The following is a 19,714-nucleotide window of genomic DNA, read 5'->3' on the forward strand; positions in this document are numbered from 1 at the left end:
GCCCTGCGCCAGGAGCCGGGCCGCTTCCCCTCCCCTGCCCCGCCGGGCCTCCCCTCAGCGCGGGCGGCCATCATGGCCGCGGGGGGGAGGGGGCTGCCAATCATGCCACCAACGAACCCCGTCCAGTCCCCCCCGCCAGGCCACGTGGGGCAGGGCCTTCGGCCAGCTGCGGCCGCGGCCGACCCGGCCAATCGCAGGCCAAACGGCCAGGCGACGACCAATCGCAGGCCTCCTCCCGCCGTACACCCCGCCTCCCTCCCGGGGCGGCCGTTCGGGCCGCCGAGCCGCGCCCGCCGCCCTTTCGCGCCACTGCGGGGGCGGGCGGGCCCTGCCCGTCCCCGCCCGAGGACCAATGGGGAGCGCGCCGGGGCGTGGCCGCGGGGGCGGGAGCCTATAAAGGGCGCGCGCGGGCGGCGGGAAGGGGTAAGATGGCGGAGTAGGCGCCGCCCGGTGTGGCCCGCGCTCACTGTGCCGCGTCCCCGCGCAGGAGGCGGGCGGGTCCCCGCGCGGCAGCCGGGTGCGGTGCGGGCCGCAGCGCGCAGGAGAAGGGCGCCGCCGCCGCCATGCCCAACATTAAGATCTTCAGCGGGAGCTCGCACCAGGACCTGTCCCAGAAGATCGCCGACCGCCTGGGCCTGGAGCTGGGCAAGGTGGTCACGAAGAAGTTCAGCAACCAGGAGACGTGGTGAGGCGGGGCGGGGCCGCACTGCAGCTCCCGGCGGGCCGCGGGGCGCCGCCGCGCTGAGCCCCGCACAGCCGCCGCGCGGGGGCCGCTGGGGTTTGTAGTGCGGGGCCGGGCGGGCCTTGCGGCCGGGCCCAGCCGCGGGGCAGCGGCGGCCGGGCGGGACGGGGCAGCCCTGGGCGCTGCCGGCGGGGCCGGAGACCCCCGGTGCGTCCCGCCCTTGCGCTGCGCGGAGCCGGGTCTCCTGGGGCCTCCCGCGGGGAAGGGGCCGCCGTGCAGCGCCGCCGCAGAGCAGCTGCCGCCCGGCGCCCCTTACCGTGGGGCAGTGCCGCGATCCTGCCGCTGGGTCGGGGCTTGCTGGGCGAGGGGGAACGGGACGAGCCGGGGCGGCCGGGGCTGCGGTGCTCCTTGGAGAGCTCCCGGCTGGGCGAGCCATGTGCGGGCCGGTGGCGCGGCCCCGGCGGAGCCTCTAGCGGCCTGTGCCGAGAAGGGCCGGTGTGCGGGGCGCGCTACGCCGCAGCGGGCCCCGCTCCCACGGGCGGTTTCCAGCCTGGGGCCGCAGTGCTCCCGCCGGGCAGGGGCAGTGCCCCCTCCCCGGCTGGCAGAGCTCAGGGCCCACCGCCTCAGAAGCTGGCAGGGAGCTGCTGGAATCCCACCCCCCGGCTTTCCCCCGCGTTGTGGAGCCCCTTCCATCCTTATAGCCTAGCCAGCCGTGGCTGGCAGCTCGGCAGTGGCCGGCTCAGGGTGTTAGCTGGGGCCTTCAAACAGCCCCGGAGAGCAGCAGAGCCTGAAAGGCATCGATAAAACTGCTCAGGAAAGGTAGGAGGGTGGCAGTGCCTTGCAGCCCATGTTGCAGTCATCCATCCAGTCTGTGTCCTGCCCAGGTGCTGAAGCCTCAGATGCATCTCGTTTCCATCTCTCTGCTTCATGACTCTGGCTGTCTTCCTATGTGAAGAAGCAGCTAAATGTAAAGAGAGGCTAAAAATTATTCAGAGCTCTTAAGCTTGGTTTAGAGAAGCATATTAAGCATATACACACCACACAGTGTAATACAAAGAACCTTGAATGAGTGCTCCGACCCACTCCTTCCTTCTGGATACAGGAGGCTTCTCCTGGAGAATCCAGGATATACATGTGATGTAAAATATTTCTATTGCATGGCTGTTGATTTTTAGCTGTGAACTCCAGGGGTAATACAAAGAGTTGTAGAGGAGAGGTGTAAAAGGAGTCTGTCCGATTCACAGCCATCGCACTGTTCTCATTGCCCTTTATTAACTGCACTTACCTGTCCAGTTGGCTAGCCAGCAGATTCTTATGTCAGCAGGTGATGTGACTTTAAGACCTAATAAGTGTCTAGTTACAAAATAAACGCAAGAGGAGATGCTTCCCAGAAAAAGATTGTTTTAGCAGAATAGTTAATTGGTACTTCTGGACAATAAATGTCTTGAATCAGCTCAGTATTAGACTGTTAGTAAGTACAGGTAGAGATGGCACTTGTGTACCCACTACTGTTAATCTAGATGCTAACTTAGCCAAAAGTTCTCATGCTGCTTGAAATTCTTCATGAGAGGTTTGTGTATGTTCTAAGCCAGTGTGCAGTGAAGGTGACAGCAGTTTGCTGATGGATATTGAGCAGTAAGACTACAAATGCCTGGCAATAATCAACAGCACTGAAGAAGAGAGGGTGAAGATCAGAGGATGATATATTAAAATTGGAAATCTACCCTAAATTGCCTATTTATAGGTACCCTACCTATAAATGAAGTCGTTAAGAGCTGATTAGGCAATTGTCTGCTTGTTCCTAGAGTTTGGTGTGGTAGCCATCTGCAGATGGGGTGAGCATCTCTGAGTGCAGGAAGAAAGAAACAGTGGAAGACACTTGTCCTCAGCAGACTGACTCCTGGTGACTTCCAAATCTGTGGCAGGCTTTTCTAAACTGAAATGTTGGAAGTACTCGGTAGTTAATCTGTTCCTACAAAAGGCCTTAAGCAGCATTGCCCTGTCTGAAACCTCAAGCCAAAGACTACTGCTTTCTTTCCAACTCTGCCTCTGGTGCAGGTGTCTTGATACACGTGCTGAAGCTGGTCCTGTTTGCCATCAGCAAACTGCCTTTGGCTTGTATTCAGTCCCTTCATCAGCAAGGATTAGCGTGCATTACATGCAGGAGGAAATGAACCCCAAGAGCCTTTCCAAAGTGAAATGCTGGAGGGCTTCTCTGTTCAAGCCTGTGAATAGCTGTTATGACTCTAAATCTAATAATCGGTTACAGCATAGCTTCTGGTAGAGGTTTGGCTTGGCTTTATCTGCTATTATCCTTGCTTCCTTTGTATGCTGCTGCTTTTAGCTGAGGTAGTTTACTTCTGATTCAGGGGGAGCAAGGCCTGTTCTAGGGTGTCTGCATGCTCAGCTTGTGTTGAAATTGGGAGTACAGGCTGAGTGCTCCTAGCCTTACTGACTGAACCTTTAAATTTGAGCAGTGAGTGATGTAAAATGGGTACTAAGCAAATAAGCAACAGCGTTCCTGCTCAGCATCCCTGTTTATATCACACAGTCACCCACAGACCCTTGGGAATGCAATCCCTTGGTTACCTTAGAGGCATATGTAATGGCTGTGTTTTGATTTGTATTTGGATACAACTCTCCTCATCTGTTCTCAGTGTGGAAATAGGTGAGAGTGTACGCGGGGAGGATGTCTACATTGTGCAGAGTGGCTGTGGTGAAATCAATGACAATCTGATGGAGCTCCTTATCATGATAAATGCCTGTAAGATTGCCTCAGCCAGCAGAGTCACAGCTGTCATACCCTGCTTCCCGTATGCTCGGCAGGACAAAAAGGACAAGGTAAGGGATGTGGTAAAGGTTTCTGCTGGGAAAAATGAATGCAAATCATCTAAGTCCTGACTGCTGAATGGAAATTAGGTGAAGTTGAATATGTAGAGGAGGAGATAAAACTTATTTTAATTTCTTTAAACCTCAGGGAATTGGACTGCAAATGTCTTTTCATAAAGTAGTAGTTCTTGAAAATACACCAAGCTGTAATCTCCAGCTGATGAAAAGATGCAATGTTAATGAGTACTCCTTTTAGTAACTGCTTGTGAATCATTCCCTAGAAGTGGAAGACTGACATCTTGATGGAGTTAAACTTGTCTTAAATACTGGGTTGTTATTTTCCTCTACTAGAGTCGAGCTCCAATATCTGCCAAGCTGGTTGCAAACATGCTGTCTGTGGCAGGTGCAGATCATATAATCACCATGGACCTGCATGCATCTCAGATTCAGGTAGGAGCTGAAATGGGGAAGTACTTACCTGCTCCAGGCTGAGCCTCTTCACTGCCTTGCAGGCTTTCCAGTGGTCTGCTTTCTTATAGACACGGCAGAAATCAGGACTTGGGAACATGGGACTAGAAGGGACTTGCAGAATCAGAAGAGGATGGGGAGATGGGTAACAGGTTCATCTGTAAATGAAATTATAGATCTTCTTGATCAGACTGAGCATATTGAATCATGTGTAAATGAATATTGGGCTAGTAAATGATCCGTGCAACTCTATTGCCACACAGTGACACTGTGTATTCTTTATTGGTCCTTTGAGGAATTTGAGATTAAGAATGGCTTTATCAAGTGTCCTTGAATATTGAGTAGAGGTTTCTGATATTTACTGAATTCTCAGGGAGAAGCAAGCAGTGCTAGCTCTGCCTCCAGGTGTACTGGCACCAGCTGCTTGTGAGGGTTCAGCTGACAAGATGGGCCATCCCACTTGTATCCATTCAGTGCCACCCTTCCACATAGGGCACTTTGGTTCTCTCCCAAGCTGCTAGTGAACTGAAAGTTATTCATGGGTTTTGCTGGCTTACTGAATAGAATAGTCTCACAGAGCAATTGAAATCTTGACCTGAGCTGTATAAGAACTGACAAGAGCGTGTACCAGGGAGAGGAGGGACAGCAAGCTGTTAAATTATCAGTGTTATTTTCACCTTGAGCAAGTGCTCTGAGACCAAGAAACCAACTCAGTGCAGCCGAGAGGTGTGGCAGTGGGAAAGATATCTTGTATTGCTGCAAACACTGATTCAGAAGGGTAAGATATCTACAGCCTGGTGCAGTAGGTGGGTTGGCTGTTAAAATTAACAGTTGAAAATGCAGCCATTTACACTTCAGTATAATTTTGCCCAGAAATACTTTGTCTCAGATGGGGGGCAGGGGGGGTGGGGGAGGAATCTATGGGAGCACAGCTGAGAAGACTTTCAGGAAGAGCATGAAGTAAAAGAACAGAGCCCAAAGGGCTGTGTCTCTTCCTTAGGAAGTCTGAAGTTGTGACGTGTGCCACAGGGTTGACCTTTCACCAGCACCAATGGTGACACTTGATTGAATAATTGGGTTTGTGTCTGTAAGCTTCCAGCATCTGGCTGGTTTTAGCCTGGTTCTTGTGGTTGCTGGGCTGCTGAGTGCAGGAGGAATGATTGTAGGAAGGACTGTCCCCTATATATACCCTGAAGCATTCCTCTAAAGTCGCTGCCCCCACTCTCTTGCCTGTTACTCCCTGTCCAGGATTAACTTCTGGCTTTTAGTGACCTTTGAGGTTTACCTGGAGGAGTCTGCTGGGTCAGTGTAAAGTTATGGAACTCACTGCATTAGTTTAAAAGCAAATGTTACTCAAGGCTTTTTCATAGGTTACCTGTAGATGCAAACAGTTTGGGTAATGAGCTTTAAAGCTTGCTTTTCAGAGCAGCTAGCTGCCTGTTTACAAAATGAGTGTGGTTGATGCTGGTTTTCTGCACCCTCTTAGGATAGAAGTAGTTCCATGTTGTAAAGGTGTCTGATGTAAAGAGCTATTTATGCTGCTAAACTATTTTTGGCTCTGAAGACTTCTTACATTACTATTCTGTGTATCCTAAAGACTACTGCCCTTGCATTAAGGGAAGTAGAAAAAAGCTGAAAGCTGTGGAGAGGCAGTGGCTGCATGCCTGATCATATAGAAGGCTTCTTCCAACTGTTTTTGGAATGTGACCTTCAACTACATCTGTTCCTGTCATCTTCCTTGCAGGGTTTTTTTGATATCCCTGTTGATAACTTGTATGCTGAGCCTGCTGTACTTAAATGGATCAAAGAGAATATTGCAGAGTGGAAGAACTGTACCATTGTTTCACCAGATGCTGGTGGAGCCAAGAGGTAAGCTGTCAGACAGCTAGCTTGAGGTGCTGCTTCTGTGTCTACTTGAAGTCCTGAGAGTGCTCATGATGCTATTCTTAAAACATGATTCCTCTGTCAGTCTGCCTTCTGTAAGGGTCTTTGGCATCTAGTGAAGAGCGGGTGGATACCCTTCCTAGGGAATGTCTAGAAGGTTTCTTGAGCTATGTGGAGAGTTCAATAGCTTCTAGAACCACAGCTGCATAGGTAGGAATTGTGCGATTAGTACATCCCTTGGATAAAGCTGTTTTTTGTGGAAGGGTAGTTATGCAGGCTGAAGGAGTGAATCATGTAGCTCATACCCCTATGCCAAGACAAGGTTATTGCTGCTGGCTAATGATATACTTTTATCCAGGCTGTTTTCTTTGCAGTATTAAGCTTAGTCTATTGAGACATTTTCTTGTTATGCTCTTGATTTTAATATCTAGCTGGATACTTAAGCCTGCTGCTACTCTTCCCTGAGAGCAAGGGAGATAAGAGATGGTTCCTTTCCAAAAAGCAGCAGCATATGTTATAGCACATTCCTACTTGAATAGTCTGACAATCTCCCATCTTTGTGCAGACAAACATGCTGGTTTCTGGGCAGTTCAGAATGTTCTCAGGTGCTTATTAGGGGAAATGAAGCTGTTCCTTGATGCTTCTCTATAGCTGCTACAAGTGAACAGCAAAGGGATGCAGCTGTATTCTTTAATCCAGGACTGCAACACCAAAATGTTGGGGTGTGCTGACCTGATTCACATACTTTATAGTGTTTTAAGCTATCTGTTATAAAAAGCCAAGTGATACTTGCTGTAGGCTGCTGTAGCTCTTCTAGCTCTGTTGTGGCCCATGTATTGGACAAGACCATTTCTATATTCAGCTGCTTCTGTAGCTTGTTGCATAATGCAGTAAATGAAGTGCCAAGTCAGCCAGCTATAATCTTACTCCTGAAAATACTCTTCAAAAGCCACTTAAACCGAAATGTGTTGATCTTGGCTGGTGCAGTATTTTATGGAGATACTGCAGAACTAAATACTTCAGTAAACAGTTCATAAATTGTGTAGGATTCCCAAGGTGATGAATCTGATTTACTGAGGCTAGGAGTCTGCTCATGTCAAGTGTAGAATGTTAGGGGCATGTGCATTTTATTCTAGCTCTTAATACATCAAAACTCTTTGCTACTCATCAGTATATATAAAGTTTAGGACCCTCTGGTAAGGTTGCTCTGCAGTCACATTAACCAAAGTAAATGTAAGGTGGTAGACTTGGGTTTCTTGGATGTGTGGTCCTGCCACTATCTCTGTGTCAGCACTTGCATGTGTGACAGTTGAATGCTTATATGAGTGGAAGCAGATGCCTGTCATAGTGCAACTTATGTCCTTCCAGTGTAGTGTTATAAAGGTGACAACCTCCCAAGCATATTCTGATCACTTTAGGTTTGCCAGACTTGCTGGTTATGGTTTGTTTTAAGCTTTAAATGCAAAATAATTTACAGTGGTTAGGATAAAAGACTTAATCTAGTTGCTGTCATCAGGAGAGGCGAGATCAGAGATTGCAGTTTAACTGCTTGAAGGGAAACTGAGGTGGCAGAGTGACTTCTATTAATTGCTTGGGAACAGTAACAGGTGTGGTGGCAGTTTGTGCTTAATGGTTTTAAGAGATTCAATTGAAGCTGTTGTGTGGAAATAAGTGGTGTTTGGAAACTGTTCTCCCTTCAGGGTGACCTCCATCGCAGATCGATTGAATGTAGACTTTGCCCTCATTCACAAGGAGCGCAAGAAGGCCAATGAAGTGGATCGCATGGTGTTGGTGGGTGATGTGAAAGACAGAGTAGCCATTCTGGTAGATGATATGGCAGACACATGTGGTACCATCTGTCATGCTGCAGACAAGTGAGTAGGACTGACCATTTCCTAAATCAGAAACCTATTGTTAGTGAAAACTGTGCAATGAGTTAATCAGATTATTTGCACATCAAATTTCAAAGTAACGTACAGTTTCTGGTATTAACTCTAATGTCGTACAAAATAAGTAAAAACCCTAAAGTTCTCACAGAAGGAATAGCTAGAAGACCATAGTGTCTTTTATTTGAAAAATACTTGTGCTGGAAGTGACTTCCACTAGACCATCACTTACTACGCTGGGTAGAACTAAGTGCTGTCTGGTCCATCAACTGAAGGTCATACATCTGAATTTCTTTTAAAAGAAAGGTATCCAAGCTTGAAAAGCTTAGAAGACTTCTACAGTACAAATGCCAGCATATGCAACACTGTTACCTTGTGTTGCCAAAAATCACAAAAGGTGATTGGTATGATCTAGTACAAATGTCCCATGGCTAAGAACAAATTTTTTAATGCTTACTTTGACTGTTGGGGATTTTATGGTACTTGTTAAACTGTTTTGTTCCCCCAAATCAATAGTGGGCTGGAGGGGGGAAATCAAAGGTAGCCAGTGCCCTAAGCATATGGTATTGTCTCCTTTGATGCTTACCATGTGCCCTGTACTAATGTCAGTTTAATACTTGCTAGGAATTTCTTACCCTTCTCCTTTTTCCACCCTTGTAGGCTTGTGTCAGCTGGAGCCACCAAAGTTTATGCCATCTTAACTCATGGGATCTTTTCTGGGCCAGCAATTTCTCGGATCAACAATGCCTGTTTTGAGGCAGTTGTAGTCACAAACACAATACCCCAGGAGGACAAGATGAAGCAGTGCCCTAAAATCCAGGTGAGCATCTACTTTTTCTTCTGTCTCTGCTGAAGGGTGGCAGCACTTGCCTGTCCCTCTGAGGGGAAAACCCCATAATACTGTCTAGTGCTTGCAGCAGTTTCATTTGTACTAGAATCAGTGGCAGTGTTGACTAGTTCTCTTGTCCCTCTTGCTGTGGGATAACAGACCTGTTACACTGATAAAATGCAGCTTCTAATCTAGCTCTTAATGTTAACTTAAGTAATCTTTTTCAGGGCTTGTTTTACCTATATCGGATGACTGATCTAATGGGGCTATGATGAAAACAAGCAGTTGTATCTGTACATTTGGGGGGAGTGATATGCTGATGACATACTGAAGCAGAAGTAGATAAGAACTTTTGAAGTTGATAATGTCAGATTCAGTTGTGTAACCTAGTGCCCAGCACTTTAAGCAGAGTGTCCCATCCTTTTGTGAGGCAAAGTAGGCCTGGTCCTGGGAAGGTGAATGTTTCATGTGTGGTCATAATAGTGCAGGTGAGCTGGAGAGAGGGTGCAGTCTTGTCCCATGGACACATCTTGCTGGTTTGACTTCAGAACAGTTGACACAGTTCAATGGTACAATGTTCAGATACTTGCCAAAGATAAACAACAAAGTTCACAATCTGTATGAAAGCTGGTCTTTCGATGGTCACTCTGTGTCTTTGGCTTTCCATTTAGGAAGAACACTGTGACATTCTGTTTCCCAAGCTGAGACTGACTTTTCCTGGAAGGAAAAAAAAAAATGGCTATACAGCTTGAGCTAGGCAGAACTTGAGGATTTCCTGTGTTAATGGACAGCTGGAAGTTGCAGCTTGACCTGAGCATTCAGGCATAATAGGTCCATCAAAAGTTTCAGTTACTGCTGTAGTATACACACAGCTAAGGACATCCTAAATACTAGTGTCACAGCACAGATGTGTAGGAAACAGGTATTTGGAGAAGCTCTGGAAAGTGAATGGCACTGCTAAGACTCAGCTAGTATTGTTCTAAGTGTAACAGGTTCCCCAGTACTAGGGTATTGTTGAAAAAGCTCAACTGATCGAACTCCGGTAAATTTTAAGCTGCTTTTGGAAGTAAGTTATAGGCCCATTGCAGCCTGCTATCATGTTGCAAGTTTTTTAACACTTATTTTCTGGATGATGTTCCTACAACTGAGCACATCTATAAGATGTCTGATGCTTCAACTTCTTTCAGAGCTCCATGTTACTGTTCATGTAGGCAAAATGCTAAACAGGTGATCAGTTTGTAAAAAGTTGTAGCCAAAGACAGCAGTGGAGTTGTTGTTCAGGCTCTCACTTAACACTTCACTCCTTTACACTAACATCTGATGTTCAGTGTTGAGAAATACAGAGCTGAAGAATTTGTTGTAAGTCTCATGCTCTGTCTGCTCTGCAGCTCTTAAGTGTGTTTTCTTTCTTAGGAGGCAAACTATCTGGAAAAAAGAATGTTAAATATGATTTCACTTGGTTTCCTTAATGCACCATGAACTCCATGCTTCTTACTGAGACTGCATATATCATAATGCTTTAGCTGCTGGGGTTTAGAGTTTTAGAGACCTGATTTTCCCACCCACCCCCCTCCTGTTGACTGGATTACCCTGCCAGGCAGAGCCAGTGCAATAACTGAGAGCTGAGCTGCAGCATGTAGCTTCATCTGTAGACTGCTGGTGGTGATAGTAAAGCCTTTTGACTCAAGGGAAGTGATCTGATCTTGATTTAGACTCCCCTAACTTCTCTGCAACCTACACAAAGTGATTAAAATAGTCCTAGGGTAAACAGACTGAGCTTAGGGAGTTCAGCGAAGAAAGGTGACAGGCTGTCATCCTGACAAAGGTCAACAGTGAAATAATTCTTGTAGAACTGTATGTAGAATATCTTCAGAACTTCATGTAATGAATTCTACACAGGACTGGGATTTAATTTGTCTGCATGTGGCATATTATAAATCTGGGTGATGAGTTTACTCTTTAAGTTCTTCCTGACTTACCAGCTTTTCTTCCAGGCGTGATGTTCTCAGTGAGCTGATCCATTTCTCTTCCTCTCCAGGTGATTGACATCTCAATGATCCTTGCGGAGGCCATCAGGAGGACTCATAATGGGGAATCTGTCTCCTACCTATTCAGCCATGTCCCTTTATAACAACAGATGTCAGCTGCTGCTTGTGTGGCTTTTTTTAAAACCAAAAGTTGTTCAGCTTGTTGTAAAGTTCAGTAGAAGACCCTGCTTGTTCCAGTGCAGTTCTCCACAGCTCCTCCTGCTTAAGTCAGGCTTACTGGCTCTGATCCCAGCACTGGGAGGCTGGAGGGGGGAAGCTCATCCCTGTAACACTCCAACTCCACCAGCAACCCTGTGCATTGAGGCTCATCAGTAGCACTGACTCTATTCTTTAGATCTGTGGAGAGCAGGACTGACACATGGCTAATTGCCACAATTATTTTGAGATGGGGGAAGGGGGAGGGTTTGTCTGTGGGCAGGGTTAGATGATCTAGCATGTGCACTCCAAATTGTTTGGGAAGTAGAGGTCCCTAGGACATGCTGATATGGATCTACAGCAAGAGCCTGAGAGACTGCTGGCTGTCTTACCACTCTATACCTGACAGAAGCCCTTGAAAAGCCATGGGGAAGGCTTGTATCTTGGCCAAGCTTTGACCCTAGGTGAAGCCCTGGGAGACACCTGGGAGGTGGGTCTTCTGCAGCTTCCTCCCATGAAAGGAGATCAGTGTAGCTTGCAAACTTGACTTCATCTTAATTATTGATGAAATTAAATACCCTTTAGTGTACTACACAGCAAAGTGAAGGTGAGAGCATAGTCTGTGCAGTACTGCCTTGCTGTGTAGCTTGGTGGTGAAGGTGCATCCTGGACAAGCATTCTTCTCCCTCTTATGTAGAGGACTTGTGGTGGTAGTGTGCTTCGGTTTCTAGTGTAGGCTAAAACCAGTTCCTCAGTTTCACAGCTTACTGTTAGCCTTGCTGGTGACTAGAGGACTGCTGTCATACTATAGCTGCACCTTGACTTGCTGTGCAAATCCTTGATCTGTTTTTTTTACCAGTACACTAGTAGACTGAGCCTCTTTATCCCATAGTAGCTTGGTTGTTGCATCTAGCAAGTGCCTGCTCAAATGCTGGGGTGATCTAATACACAAGAGCTTTGTGTCCAGCTGTCCTAGCCTCTCATTGCCTGCAGTTCTGTTGTCCTGTAAGTTCCTGATGCATTCTGGTTGCGTGTCCTGGTCACTGTCTGCCTTGCCTTAAAAGTGTTGCTCCTTGCAAAAGATCGTAAGCCAAGGAGCACAGGAGGTTGCAGGACTACAGAACCTGAAGAAGCCCTTGGAGTGGGTCTGATGCTGCTAATGAGTGCTTACAGCAATGGGTTGAAGAGGCTGGTGATACATAGTACTGGGAAAACTGTAGATCTAACACCAACCTGACAGGCAAAGTGCCTGAAGGAAAAATACCAAAACTAGAGCTGGCTGAGGCTCTTCAATCTAATAATTATCATCTGAAACTTGAATACTTGGTAACTACCAGACAATCGTAAGGTAAACTGTTAAGTCTCTCCTGGACTCTTGATGGGGTTATAGACAAAGCTGTTTTATGTTCTGGTTTTTATAAGCACTCATATTTTTTTTTTTGAGCTGGAGGATGGGGGAAAAGAACTTGAAATTACTTGCTAGAGTAACCAGCATGGCTTCAAGAGGCTAGGGGCTGGGGTATAAATGGAACTGAAAGACTTGGTTAAGATCTAGGGAAGTACTACTTTTAGTTGTGCCTTTCACTGAAGACTTCTCTCCCTTCCTAGAACTCCTGTCCGGTGGCAATGTTAACACTTCTATTACATTGTAGGGTTTTTCTTTTTGTATAAGAATTGGTGTTTGTCTGGAAAGTGTATGTGTCTTGCTTCTTTGCTTTGCATCCTGCACTGAGCTCTACAGAGTGTCTGATTCCTGCCGCCTGTATCGGAGCCCCTGCTGCTGCACTGCCAATGCCCTGAGAGCCAAGAGCCAGGACATCGGAGCAGCGGTGTGAGGATTTTCAGCAGCATTTGTGTTTAAACTTAAGACCTGATGAAGGAATTAAACTTTTATTTAAAAAAACATGGCCTCTGCCTATAAATGCATCGCTTCACAAAGGTGATGTGCATCTTCTGAGTTCAGTCACTTGCGAGGTAGGTCATGGAGTAAGGATTTGGAAGGTCATGTGGTTTAACCCTCTTGCAGTGGGGTAACTGAGGCTCAGCTTGGCTGTGCTCACATTGCTTGGAAGAGAAAGCTTGGGACAAAGCTACTTCTGGTGGGTAGTGGCTTTTGTCTGTATCTGATTTCCTAGACTTAATTGTTAGAGGTGGTAGTACAGCTTTTCTTGTACTCTTCATCTGAGTAGATCTGTTCACATAATGTTTGGGTAGGAGAACTTCAATAGTTTAGCAAGTATCTTGCACAAATCTAATGATCAGAGGCAACAGGATTGTCCTGAGAAGCTCTTGTTCTAACTAAACAATGATCCTTTCTCATTGCGTGTTGTACATCGGGAAAGCAGACACTGAGTAAGAAGGATGAGGTAGCAGGCCTAGAGAAAGGTCTTTGGCCTTACAGTAGGCATCCAGATTGAACATAGTTTCAGGAAACACAAGCGTGGCCTCAGGTAGACTCTTGCTGAGGATCGCTATTGTCATTCCTCTGTTAAAATGAACTTCAGCACTAGTCAATGAATAAGTGAACTGTGTATTTTTTCCCCCTCAAACAGCAGGGGAGGTGATATGGGTCTTGTCAGGGTGATGTGGCAGACTTCACCTTCCTTGGAGGAGAAACAGAACATGAGCTTTACAGCCAAAAATTTGTACAATGGTGACCATTGCTGTTGGTGCATATATACTGTTTTCTTAGTTACTTTAATAAAAACTTGGGGGTTGGAGTGAGGAAGGGTACAGACTCAAAATGCTGTATGACAGCACTGTAGATTATGAAGTGATGGGTGATACATAGGGTATGAGAGCTGTCCCAAAGATGTAAATATCGTCTGCTCTGGAAGCCTCCTTCAGATCAGAAGGGCTGGGTACTTTACCAAAGTTTCTTCCCTAATTCTTTCTTCCCTAATTCAAAAGTAATTACTGAGCCTGTTCACAGGCAGGTTGTGACTGACCAGAAGTGAAAGCTGTGCTATTAGAGCAAGCATGGCTGCCTTTAACAGCTTGTAGTAGAATTAAAGCACTCTTCTGTGTCCAGGCAGTCATGGATGTAGTACCAGGCAGCTGTGGGAAGGGTGTTCCTTCACTGCAGTGTGGGCTGGGAGGAAGGTAGCCCCTGAGGTGTGAATGGCAGTGACAAGTTCCTCTAAAGTTTGGGAGTGAGGCAGAGATGCTCATTCCTTAGCCCAGGCAAGTTTAGCTCCAGCAGCATCAGCTGTGCTGTGAAGTGCTTGGGCTATCTGGAGCCACCTGCTGTAGCGGAGGTGATTCTCCAGCCTGTCCTGGGCAGCTGGTGGAGTGAGTATGGAGCATGCAGGGTGCTCTGGAGGTGAGTTGTGTGGTGTCTTCTCAGGCTTTCCTTACAGCTGCTGGAGAAATTCCAGAGAAAACAAGTTAATCCACGGCTGGAGTGTGGTGGCATGTGTGCAGATGCTGATATTGGTGCCAGTAGCTGTTTTGTTTGCTGCCTGCTGTAAAAGCAGTAGAAGGGCACTAGTCAGTCAAAAGCCCTGCATCTTAACCTAGCTGACTTGCCTGGGTAGCTGAAGCTGATGTGCAGGGTGGGGATGCCTTTAAGCCACTGGAAGTGGGTCTGGCCATTTGTGCCCTGCAAGTAATGGGCCTTGTCTGCTGTTCAGAGCAAGGCAAGACACCTCAAATAGCTCTCACCAGCAGTTCTCTCCTGCTGCTTCTCCCTGTGCCTTACTAGTGTGCAGATGATTTCTCACCCCCTAGAGTTGGTGTTTCTGTGATCTAGAGAAAGCAACAGGTTGCCCTGCTGCTGTTGGGTGGTGGGGCAGTAGTAAGGGTTAACAGAAAACCCATCTGTTAACTACAAGGAGCAGCAAAATCCATGGGAGGAATGAGCCTTGGTTTAAGAATGTGCTGGCTGCCTTCCTGGGGCTCTGTGCTCCTGCCCCAGTGGAAGGGAAGGGTTGTGGCAGGAGGCTGGGGTTAAAAATGAGCAGGAAAGAGTAAACTCTGCCCTGTGGAGTAGGGAGAATTGGCTCACAGCTGGGTAGTGGTGGCTGAAGGGGGCTCAGATCCTGGCTGGCTGTGGTGGTGCCCTGGCCTGTCCCTGCAGGCAGGAGGCTGGGAAAAAAAAAAAAAGTCTCTGGTCAGACAGAGAAAACCTCCTTCGTGGAGAAGAGAATAAAGTGTTCCTGGAAATGGCCATCAGCAAGGCTGTGTCTGAGCCCTGACAGCCTTGTTCTGTGGGAGATTTAAAACTGATCTAAAATGGCTGATGGTAGTTCTTTTCTATTTCGGGTCAGGGCTGGTTTTGCTTTTCCCCTATCTGTTGATGTCTCAGTTCTTTTGTTATCAATTATTGAAAGCAGAAATACCAAAATGCCTGAGAAAGAGGCAGGTTGTGCAGTTATGGGAGGCTTTGCAAATTCGTCAGGGGAAAAAGCTTTTGCTGGGATATAAGCTCCTTGTTCTTTGTGAAAGATGGATTTTTAAAAGCTCCCCAGCAGCAGCCCCACACCTTGCCTGCTGGAAATGCAGAGTGTTAGCTTTAAAGCTGCTCCCAATGTGGTTTGTTGGAGCGTGGCGGTGCCTGTGTAGTAGCTGTGGTTGGCTCGGGGAAGGGGGAGCTCCTCTTCCCGGCGGCTTTGTGCCCAGACAAAGACCCCAGGGTTTGCAGATCGCTGCAGAATTGTGAAGATGCAGAATTGTGAAGATGCAGTGTGTCACACGGGCTGTGCCTTGGCTGGGGTGGGTGCAGCTGATGCCAGTCAGGGGCAGTGCATGGGGAGGATGGGGACCAGGTTCTTTCACACTTGCTGCTAGCCAGGGACAAAAGCTACAGCAGACTTTGCAGTATCTGCAAAGCAGAAGCATGTGGAGAATGGGCAGGGAAAGGAAGAAGTTGGGGCAAAGGTGGGCACAGCTGGAGAGTAAACACATGGTAAACCACTTGTCTGGCTATTTGCATAAAAGCAAAAAGGATTTCCTGATTTAATTTGAAGCTGGGTGGGTTTCTCCTTTCCTTTTTTGCTATGCAGGTAAAACGAGCCCTTTCTCAGTTTGGCGTGTGCTTGTGTGATGCGGGGTCTGCAGGGTGGGTTTGAAGGATGCTCGTGAAGGCAGCCCTGCCTGGGCTTGCTGCTCTTGGCTATGTGACACCCTTTAAACCTGGCCCTGCCAGGAGGCTACAACACCAAAACAAAGGTGCTCTGGGAGCAGCCTGGTCTGGGGCTTTGCCTGCAGCCTCTGCTGGGGGACAGGGACTGCAGCCTGTTTGCCATCCAGACTTTTCTGAGTAGTAACCATATCTTAGGACCTGGCCTTAGATCTCAGCCTTTGCCTTTTCTGTGTACACCAACCACAGGCTTTTCTTTAATTCAGAGCCCACTTGCTGGCTGGAGTGGGAAACTGCCTGTGTCCTCGGGACTTGCTGCAAAGGGTCGCATCTGGCCAAGACCTGCTGTTGCTGGAGAGCACTAAGCCCTCCTCTCAAGATGGCAGTCTTTTAGCTAAAAAACAAAGCATGTGTTTCCTCAGGCTTGCTGGCAATGTTGGCTGCAAAATCTCTGGAAACCCAGGGGCTGGCAGGCTGGGAGGAGATGGAGGCAGGTGTGAGAGTTGCTGCAGTGCAGCTGCTACACCTGGTGTTCTACAGCAGGTTCCCACTTGCTGTGACACTGGGATCTCTGCAGAATGATTTTTGCAAGCCTGTCATGGGGGTCAGGATGCTTTTATTTTCTTTTTTTTTATTTTCCCCCACTCAGGACCCTACTGCAAGGCCTCCTAGGCATCCTGGCCCTCCAACAATTCCCCATCCTGGTGGCTAGTGCGTGAGTGCCCCCTGGACTGGCACTACCCTTCCAGCTGCCCAGCTAGGAGCAGATGGGCTGCCTCTGCTTCTCTCAGCTTTTTTCTCCCCGTGAAGGTGGTGGGGTTTTTCCCCATATGCATCCCAGCTCATCTGGTCTGTGCTGACTGCCCCCCAGGCTTTCTCCTACAGAATGCAAGAGCCCCAGCTCAGAAGCAAGGGCTGCCCCTTGCCTGCCCGGGTTGCTGCTGCAGTGACCAGCTCTCCCCAGGAGGCACCGTGGCTGGAGCCAGTGCAGCTGTGGGTTGCGCGTGGTGGCAAAGCATTGCCCACAGCTGTGAAAATACAGTGTTATTTTTATCCCAAGGGCTGGCTTGCTGAAACGAGTTCTGCTTCATCAGCTGGTGGGATGCATCCCTGGGCACATGCACAGGGCACAGCTGTCCCCATGGCTGCTGGGCACCTGCTGCTGGGGAGGATTTGGGGCTGGGACAGTGGCCCTGGGGTCACCTGGTGGTGCCATGAGGACTGCCCTGCTGCCCTTCATTGCTGGCAGCGAGGTGTGGGGAGCAGCGGTGGCAGCTGGGCTGGGTGTGCTGGGGGTGTGTGCGCTACTGCAGCGTGTGTGCAGGCACAGGGTGTGTATGAGTCCCGAGTGGCTGGGGGGGTGTGTGGAAGGGGGGGTGCAGGGCTGTGTGTGGGCAGGGTGTGAGCAAGGGTGGATGTGTGCAGGAGTGGATGCATGTGGGCTGTGCCTTTGCAGGGCTGTGTGTGCACACAGGGTGTGTGCAGGGCTGTGCGTGTGTGCAGCGCTGGGTGTGCGCGGGCTCTGCGTGTGCAGGGCCCGCGGGAGCCGTGCCCGCCCCTCCCCCCCCCCCCCCGCCCCGCGCGGGGCACCTCGGGAGCGGCAGTTCCCCCCCGGGGTCGCGCGGCCGCGGCAGCCAGCGGGCGGACTGCACTTCCCAGCAGGCCTAGCGGGCGGCGCGCAGCCAATGGGCGCACGGGCTGGGCGGCGGCCGGGGTATATAAAGCGCCGCCCCGCACCGCGCGGTCCAGCCTCACCTGGGAGCGCAGCGGAGCGGGACGTAGCGGGCAGCGGCGGCAGGTACGGCGGCGGCGCTCTCGCCGCGGGGCAGCCGGTGCGTGCGGGCTGTGCCGGGGATGGGGGGTGCCGCACGTAGGGCTGCTGCCAGGCGAGGGGCGCCCCGTGTACGGGGGCTGCGGGCGGGGGGGTCGCGGGGTGGGGACGGTCAGCGTGCGGCGGGGAGCGCGGCTGGGGCGGGCTCCCGCGGGGGATGCGGGAGGTGCCCCCGCCGGTGCGGGGCTGCCCGGAGCCGGGGAGCGGCGCGGTGCCCGGGGCGGCGGCGCGCCCCGCCCTGCGCTATTGTCCGCGGCGGAGGCCGGGCGGGGGGGCCGGGCGGGCCGCCCATTGTCTGCTGAGCCCCGTCCCCGGAGACACCCCCGGGCACCTCCGCTGACCTCGGGGGACGGGGCGTGGGGTGTCTCGCAGGCAAAATGTGCGACAAGCCAGACCTCTCGGAGGTGGAGAAATTCGACAAGAAGAAGCTGAAGAAAACCAACACGGAGGAGAAGAACACGCTGCCCTCCAAGGAGAGTAAGTGCGGCCGGGGCCGGGCAGCGCTTGGCTGTGCGGGGGGCACGTGTGGCCCGCGGCGCCCCCGGGTGCGGGTCTCACCGCCCGGGCGGCCGGCAGAGGGAGGTGGGCTGGGGTGGTCAGGCTCTGTCCCAGGGGAGGCCGCTGGCCCCGAGGTGAGCGGTCAGGGTACAGCCCTCTGGGGTGGCGGAGTGGCGGAGGGCTGCTGCCTGAGCTGCTGCCTCGGGCCATGGCTTCCTGAGGAGAGCTGAAGGCAGGTGCCCAATTTGCTGTCACACCCGTGTGTGTCATCACCTTCAGACTTGAGGTGTTTGTCTACCCTGCTTGTGGTCAAATTACAAAACTGGGTGCGAGGGCCTTAGTGATGGCTCTGCAACCTTCTCCAGTAGGTGTTTCCACAAAAAAGCACCGGAGATTAATGGACCTCTCTTCTCTTGCAGCTATTGAGCAGGAGAAGGAATGTGTGAAGTCTTCCTAGAGTGAGATGGCCTGGCAGGAAGAGCTACTACTTGATTTTTTTGCTTTGAATTAATCATGTGTGGGGTTTTTGTTTGGTCTTTTTTTTGTTTTTAATTTACATCATGTGTAGAAAACGGCTCCATCGCCTAATCCACTGTCCCACCTTGCTGGCAGCTTTGGCGGGTGGGTGGAACAAAGCATGGCCCTCTCAGTCCATCAGTAGCCTGGCCCAACTCCATCTCTGCTGCTCAGCCAACTCCTGTTGACAGCACTGATCTTGCTGTAATGCAGTGGGGAGGTGAGCAAGGGCTATAGAGGCTCCTGGGGACGGTCCCCTTCTGCCTTGGGGAGTGGGGATCCTTTCTGGCCTGACCCATGGCCTGGGTCTGTCTCACATAGTCTTCACCAACAGCATTTTGTAGCCTCACTCACAGTTTTTTGTCTTCCTTGGGGGGGGAAAAATGATAAGTTTATTATAAAATAAAAAATGTAATGACCTACCTGTGGCTTGTGGCTTCTTCTCTGTTAAAAGTTCAGGCTGCAGCCTGGCTTGCCCTTGGTGGTGGGAAGGTCTTTGCTTGCTGTTGTTCTTACAGGATGGTTCCTTGCAGAGCGAGTCTGGCTTGGTGTTTGTGTACAGCTCGGTCCCTGTGGCCTGGGGGAGACCAGAGCCATGAGCATTGCTGGTGTGGTGAGGGGGCTGGGGTCTCAGCTGGTTAAGGCCACTGTGTTCTACTAGCAATCCCACCATCATAGCAGTTTGTTGCTGCACCCTCAAGTAGAGGCTAACCTGAGCCTTCCTACCTGAAGGCTGAGCCTCCTGCTTCAAAGAGGTTGGTGTCCCCTGCCTAGAATATAATTTGTGGAGCTGGGCTGGCTCCTCACCTGTGCAGCTGGAGAAATACCTGTGCTGGCAGTGTGGATGCTGGCCTGAGTCCTGCTGGTGCTGCAGCCAGGCTGGCTCAGTCCACAGGGTTCTCAGAGCAAATCTCCCCTCGCTGCCTGGCACAGCCCTTTGCTTCACCTTGAGCCAACTTCGGCTCCTGCCCTTGGTTGAAGGAGGTTTTTGCAGCCTTGTAAGGACAGATTAATGCAGTAGATCCCTT

The 19,714-nt window shown here is 50.1% G+C and overlaps 2 protein-coding genes across 2 annotated transcripts; both read left to right on the forward strand.

The window, feature by feature from the left end:
- The first annotated feature begins 409 nt into the window (after positions 1 to 409).
- PRPS1 (phosphoribosyl pyrophosphate synthetase 1) lies at positions 410 to 12,665 on the forward strand. The gene is made up of 7 exons (XM_037408423.1): positions 410 to 685; positions 3,340 to 3,523; positions 3,863 to 3,961; positions 5,724 to 5,848; positions 7,564 to 7,737; positions 8,410 to 8,569; positions 10,617 to 12,665. Exons 1-7 carry the CDS (start codon positions 564 to 566, stop codon positions 10,707 to 10,709), a joined length of 957 nt encoding a protein of 318 aa, XP_037264320.1. The 5' UTR covers positions 410 to 563; the 3' UTR covers positions 10,710 to 12,665.
- A 4,868-nt stretch (positions 12,666 to 17,533) lies between these two features.
- On the forward strand, positions 17,534 to 19,108 carry TMSB15B (thymosin beta 15B). The gene is made up of 3 exons (XM_037408447.1): positions 17,534 to 17,639; positions 18,045 to 18,149; positions 18,590 to 19,108. The coding sequence occupies exons 2-3, from the start codon at positions 18,050 to 18,052 to the stop codon at positions 18,625 to 18,627; spliced, it is 138 nt and encodes a 45-aa protein (XP_037264344.1). The 5' UTR covers positions 17,534 to 17,639; positions 18,045 to 18,049; the 3' UTR covers positions 18,628 to 19,108.
- The last annotated feature ends 606 nt before the right edge of the window (positions 19,109 to 19,714 follow it).

Source organism: Falco rusticolus, chromosome 14 (genome assembly GCF_015220075.1).
Source record: "Falco rusticolus isolate bFalRus1 chromosome 14, bFalRus1.pri, whole genome shotgun sequence".
NCBI classification, from domain to species: domain Eukaryota; kingdom Metazoa; phylum Chordata; class Aves; order Falconiformes; family Falconidae; genus Falco; species Falco rusticolus.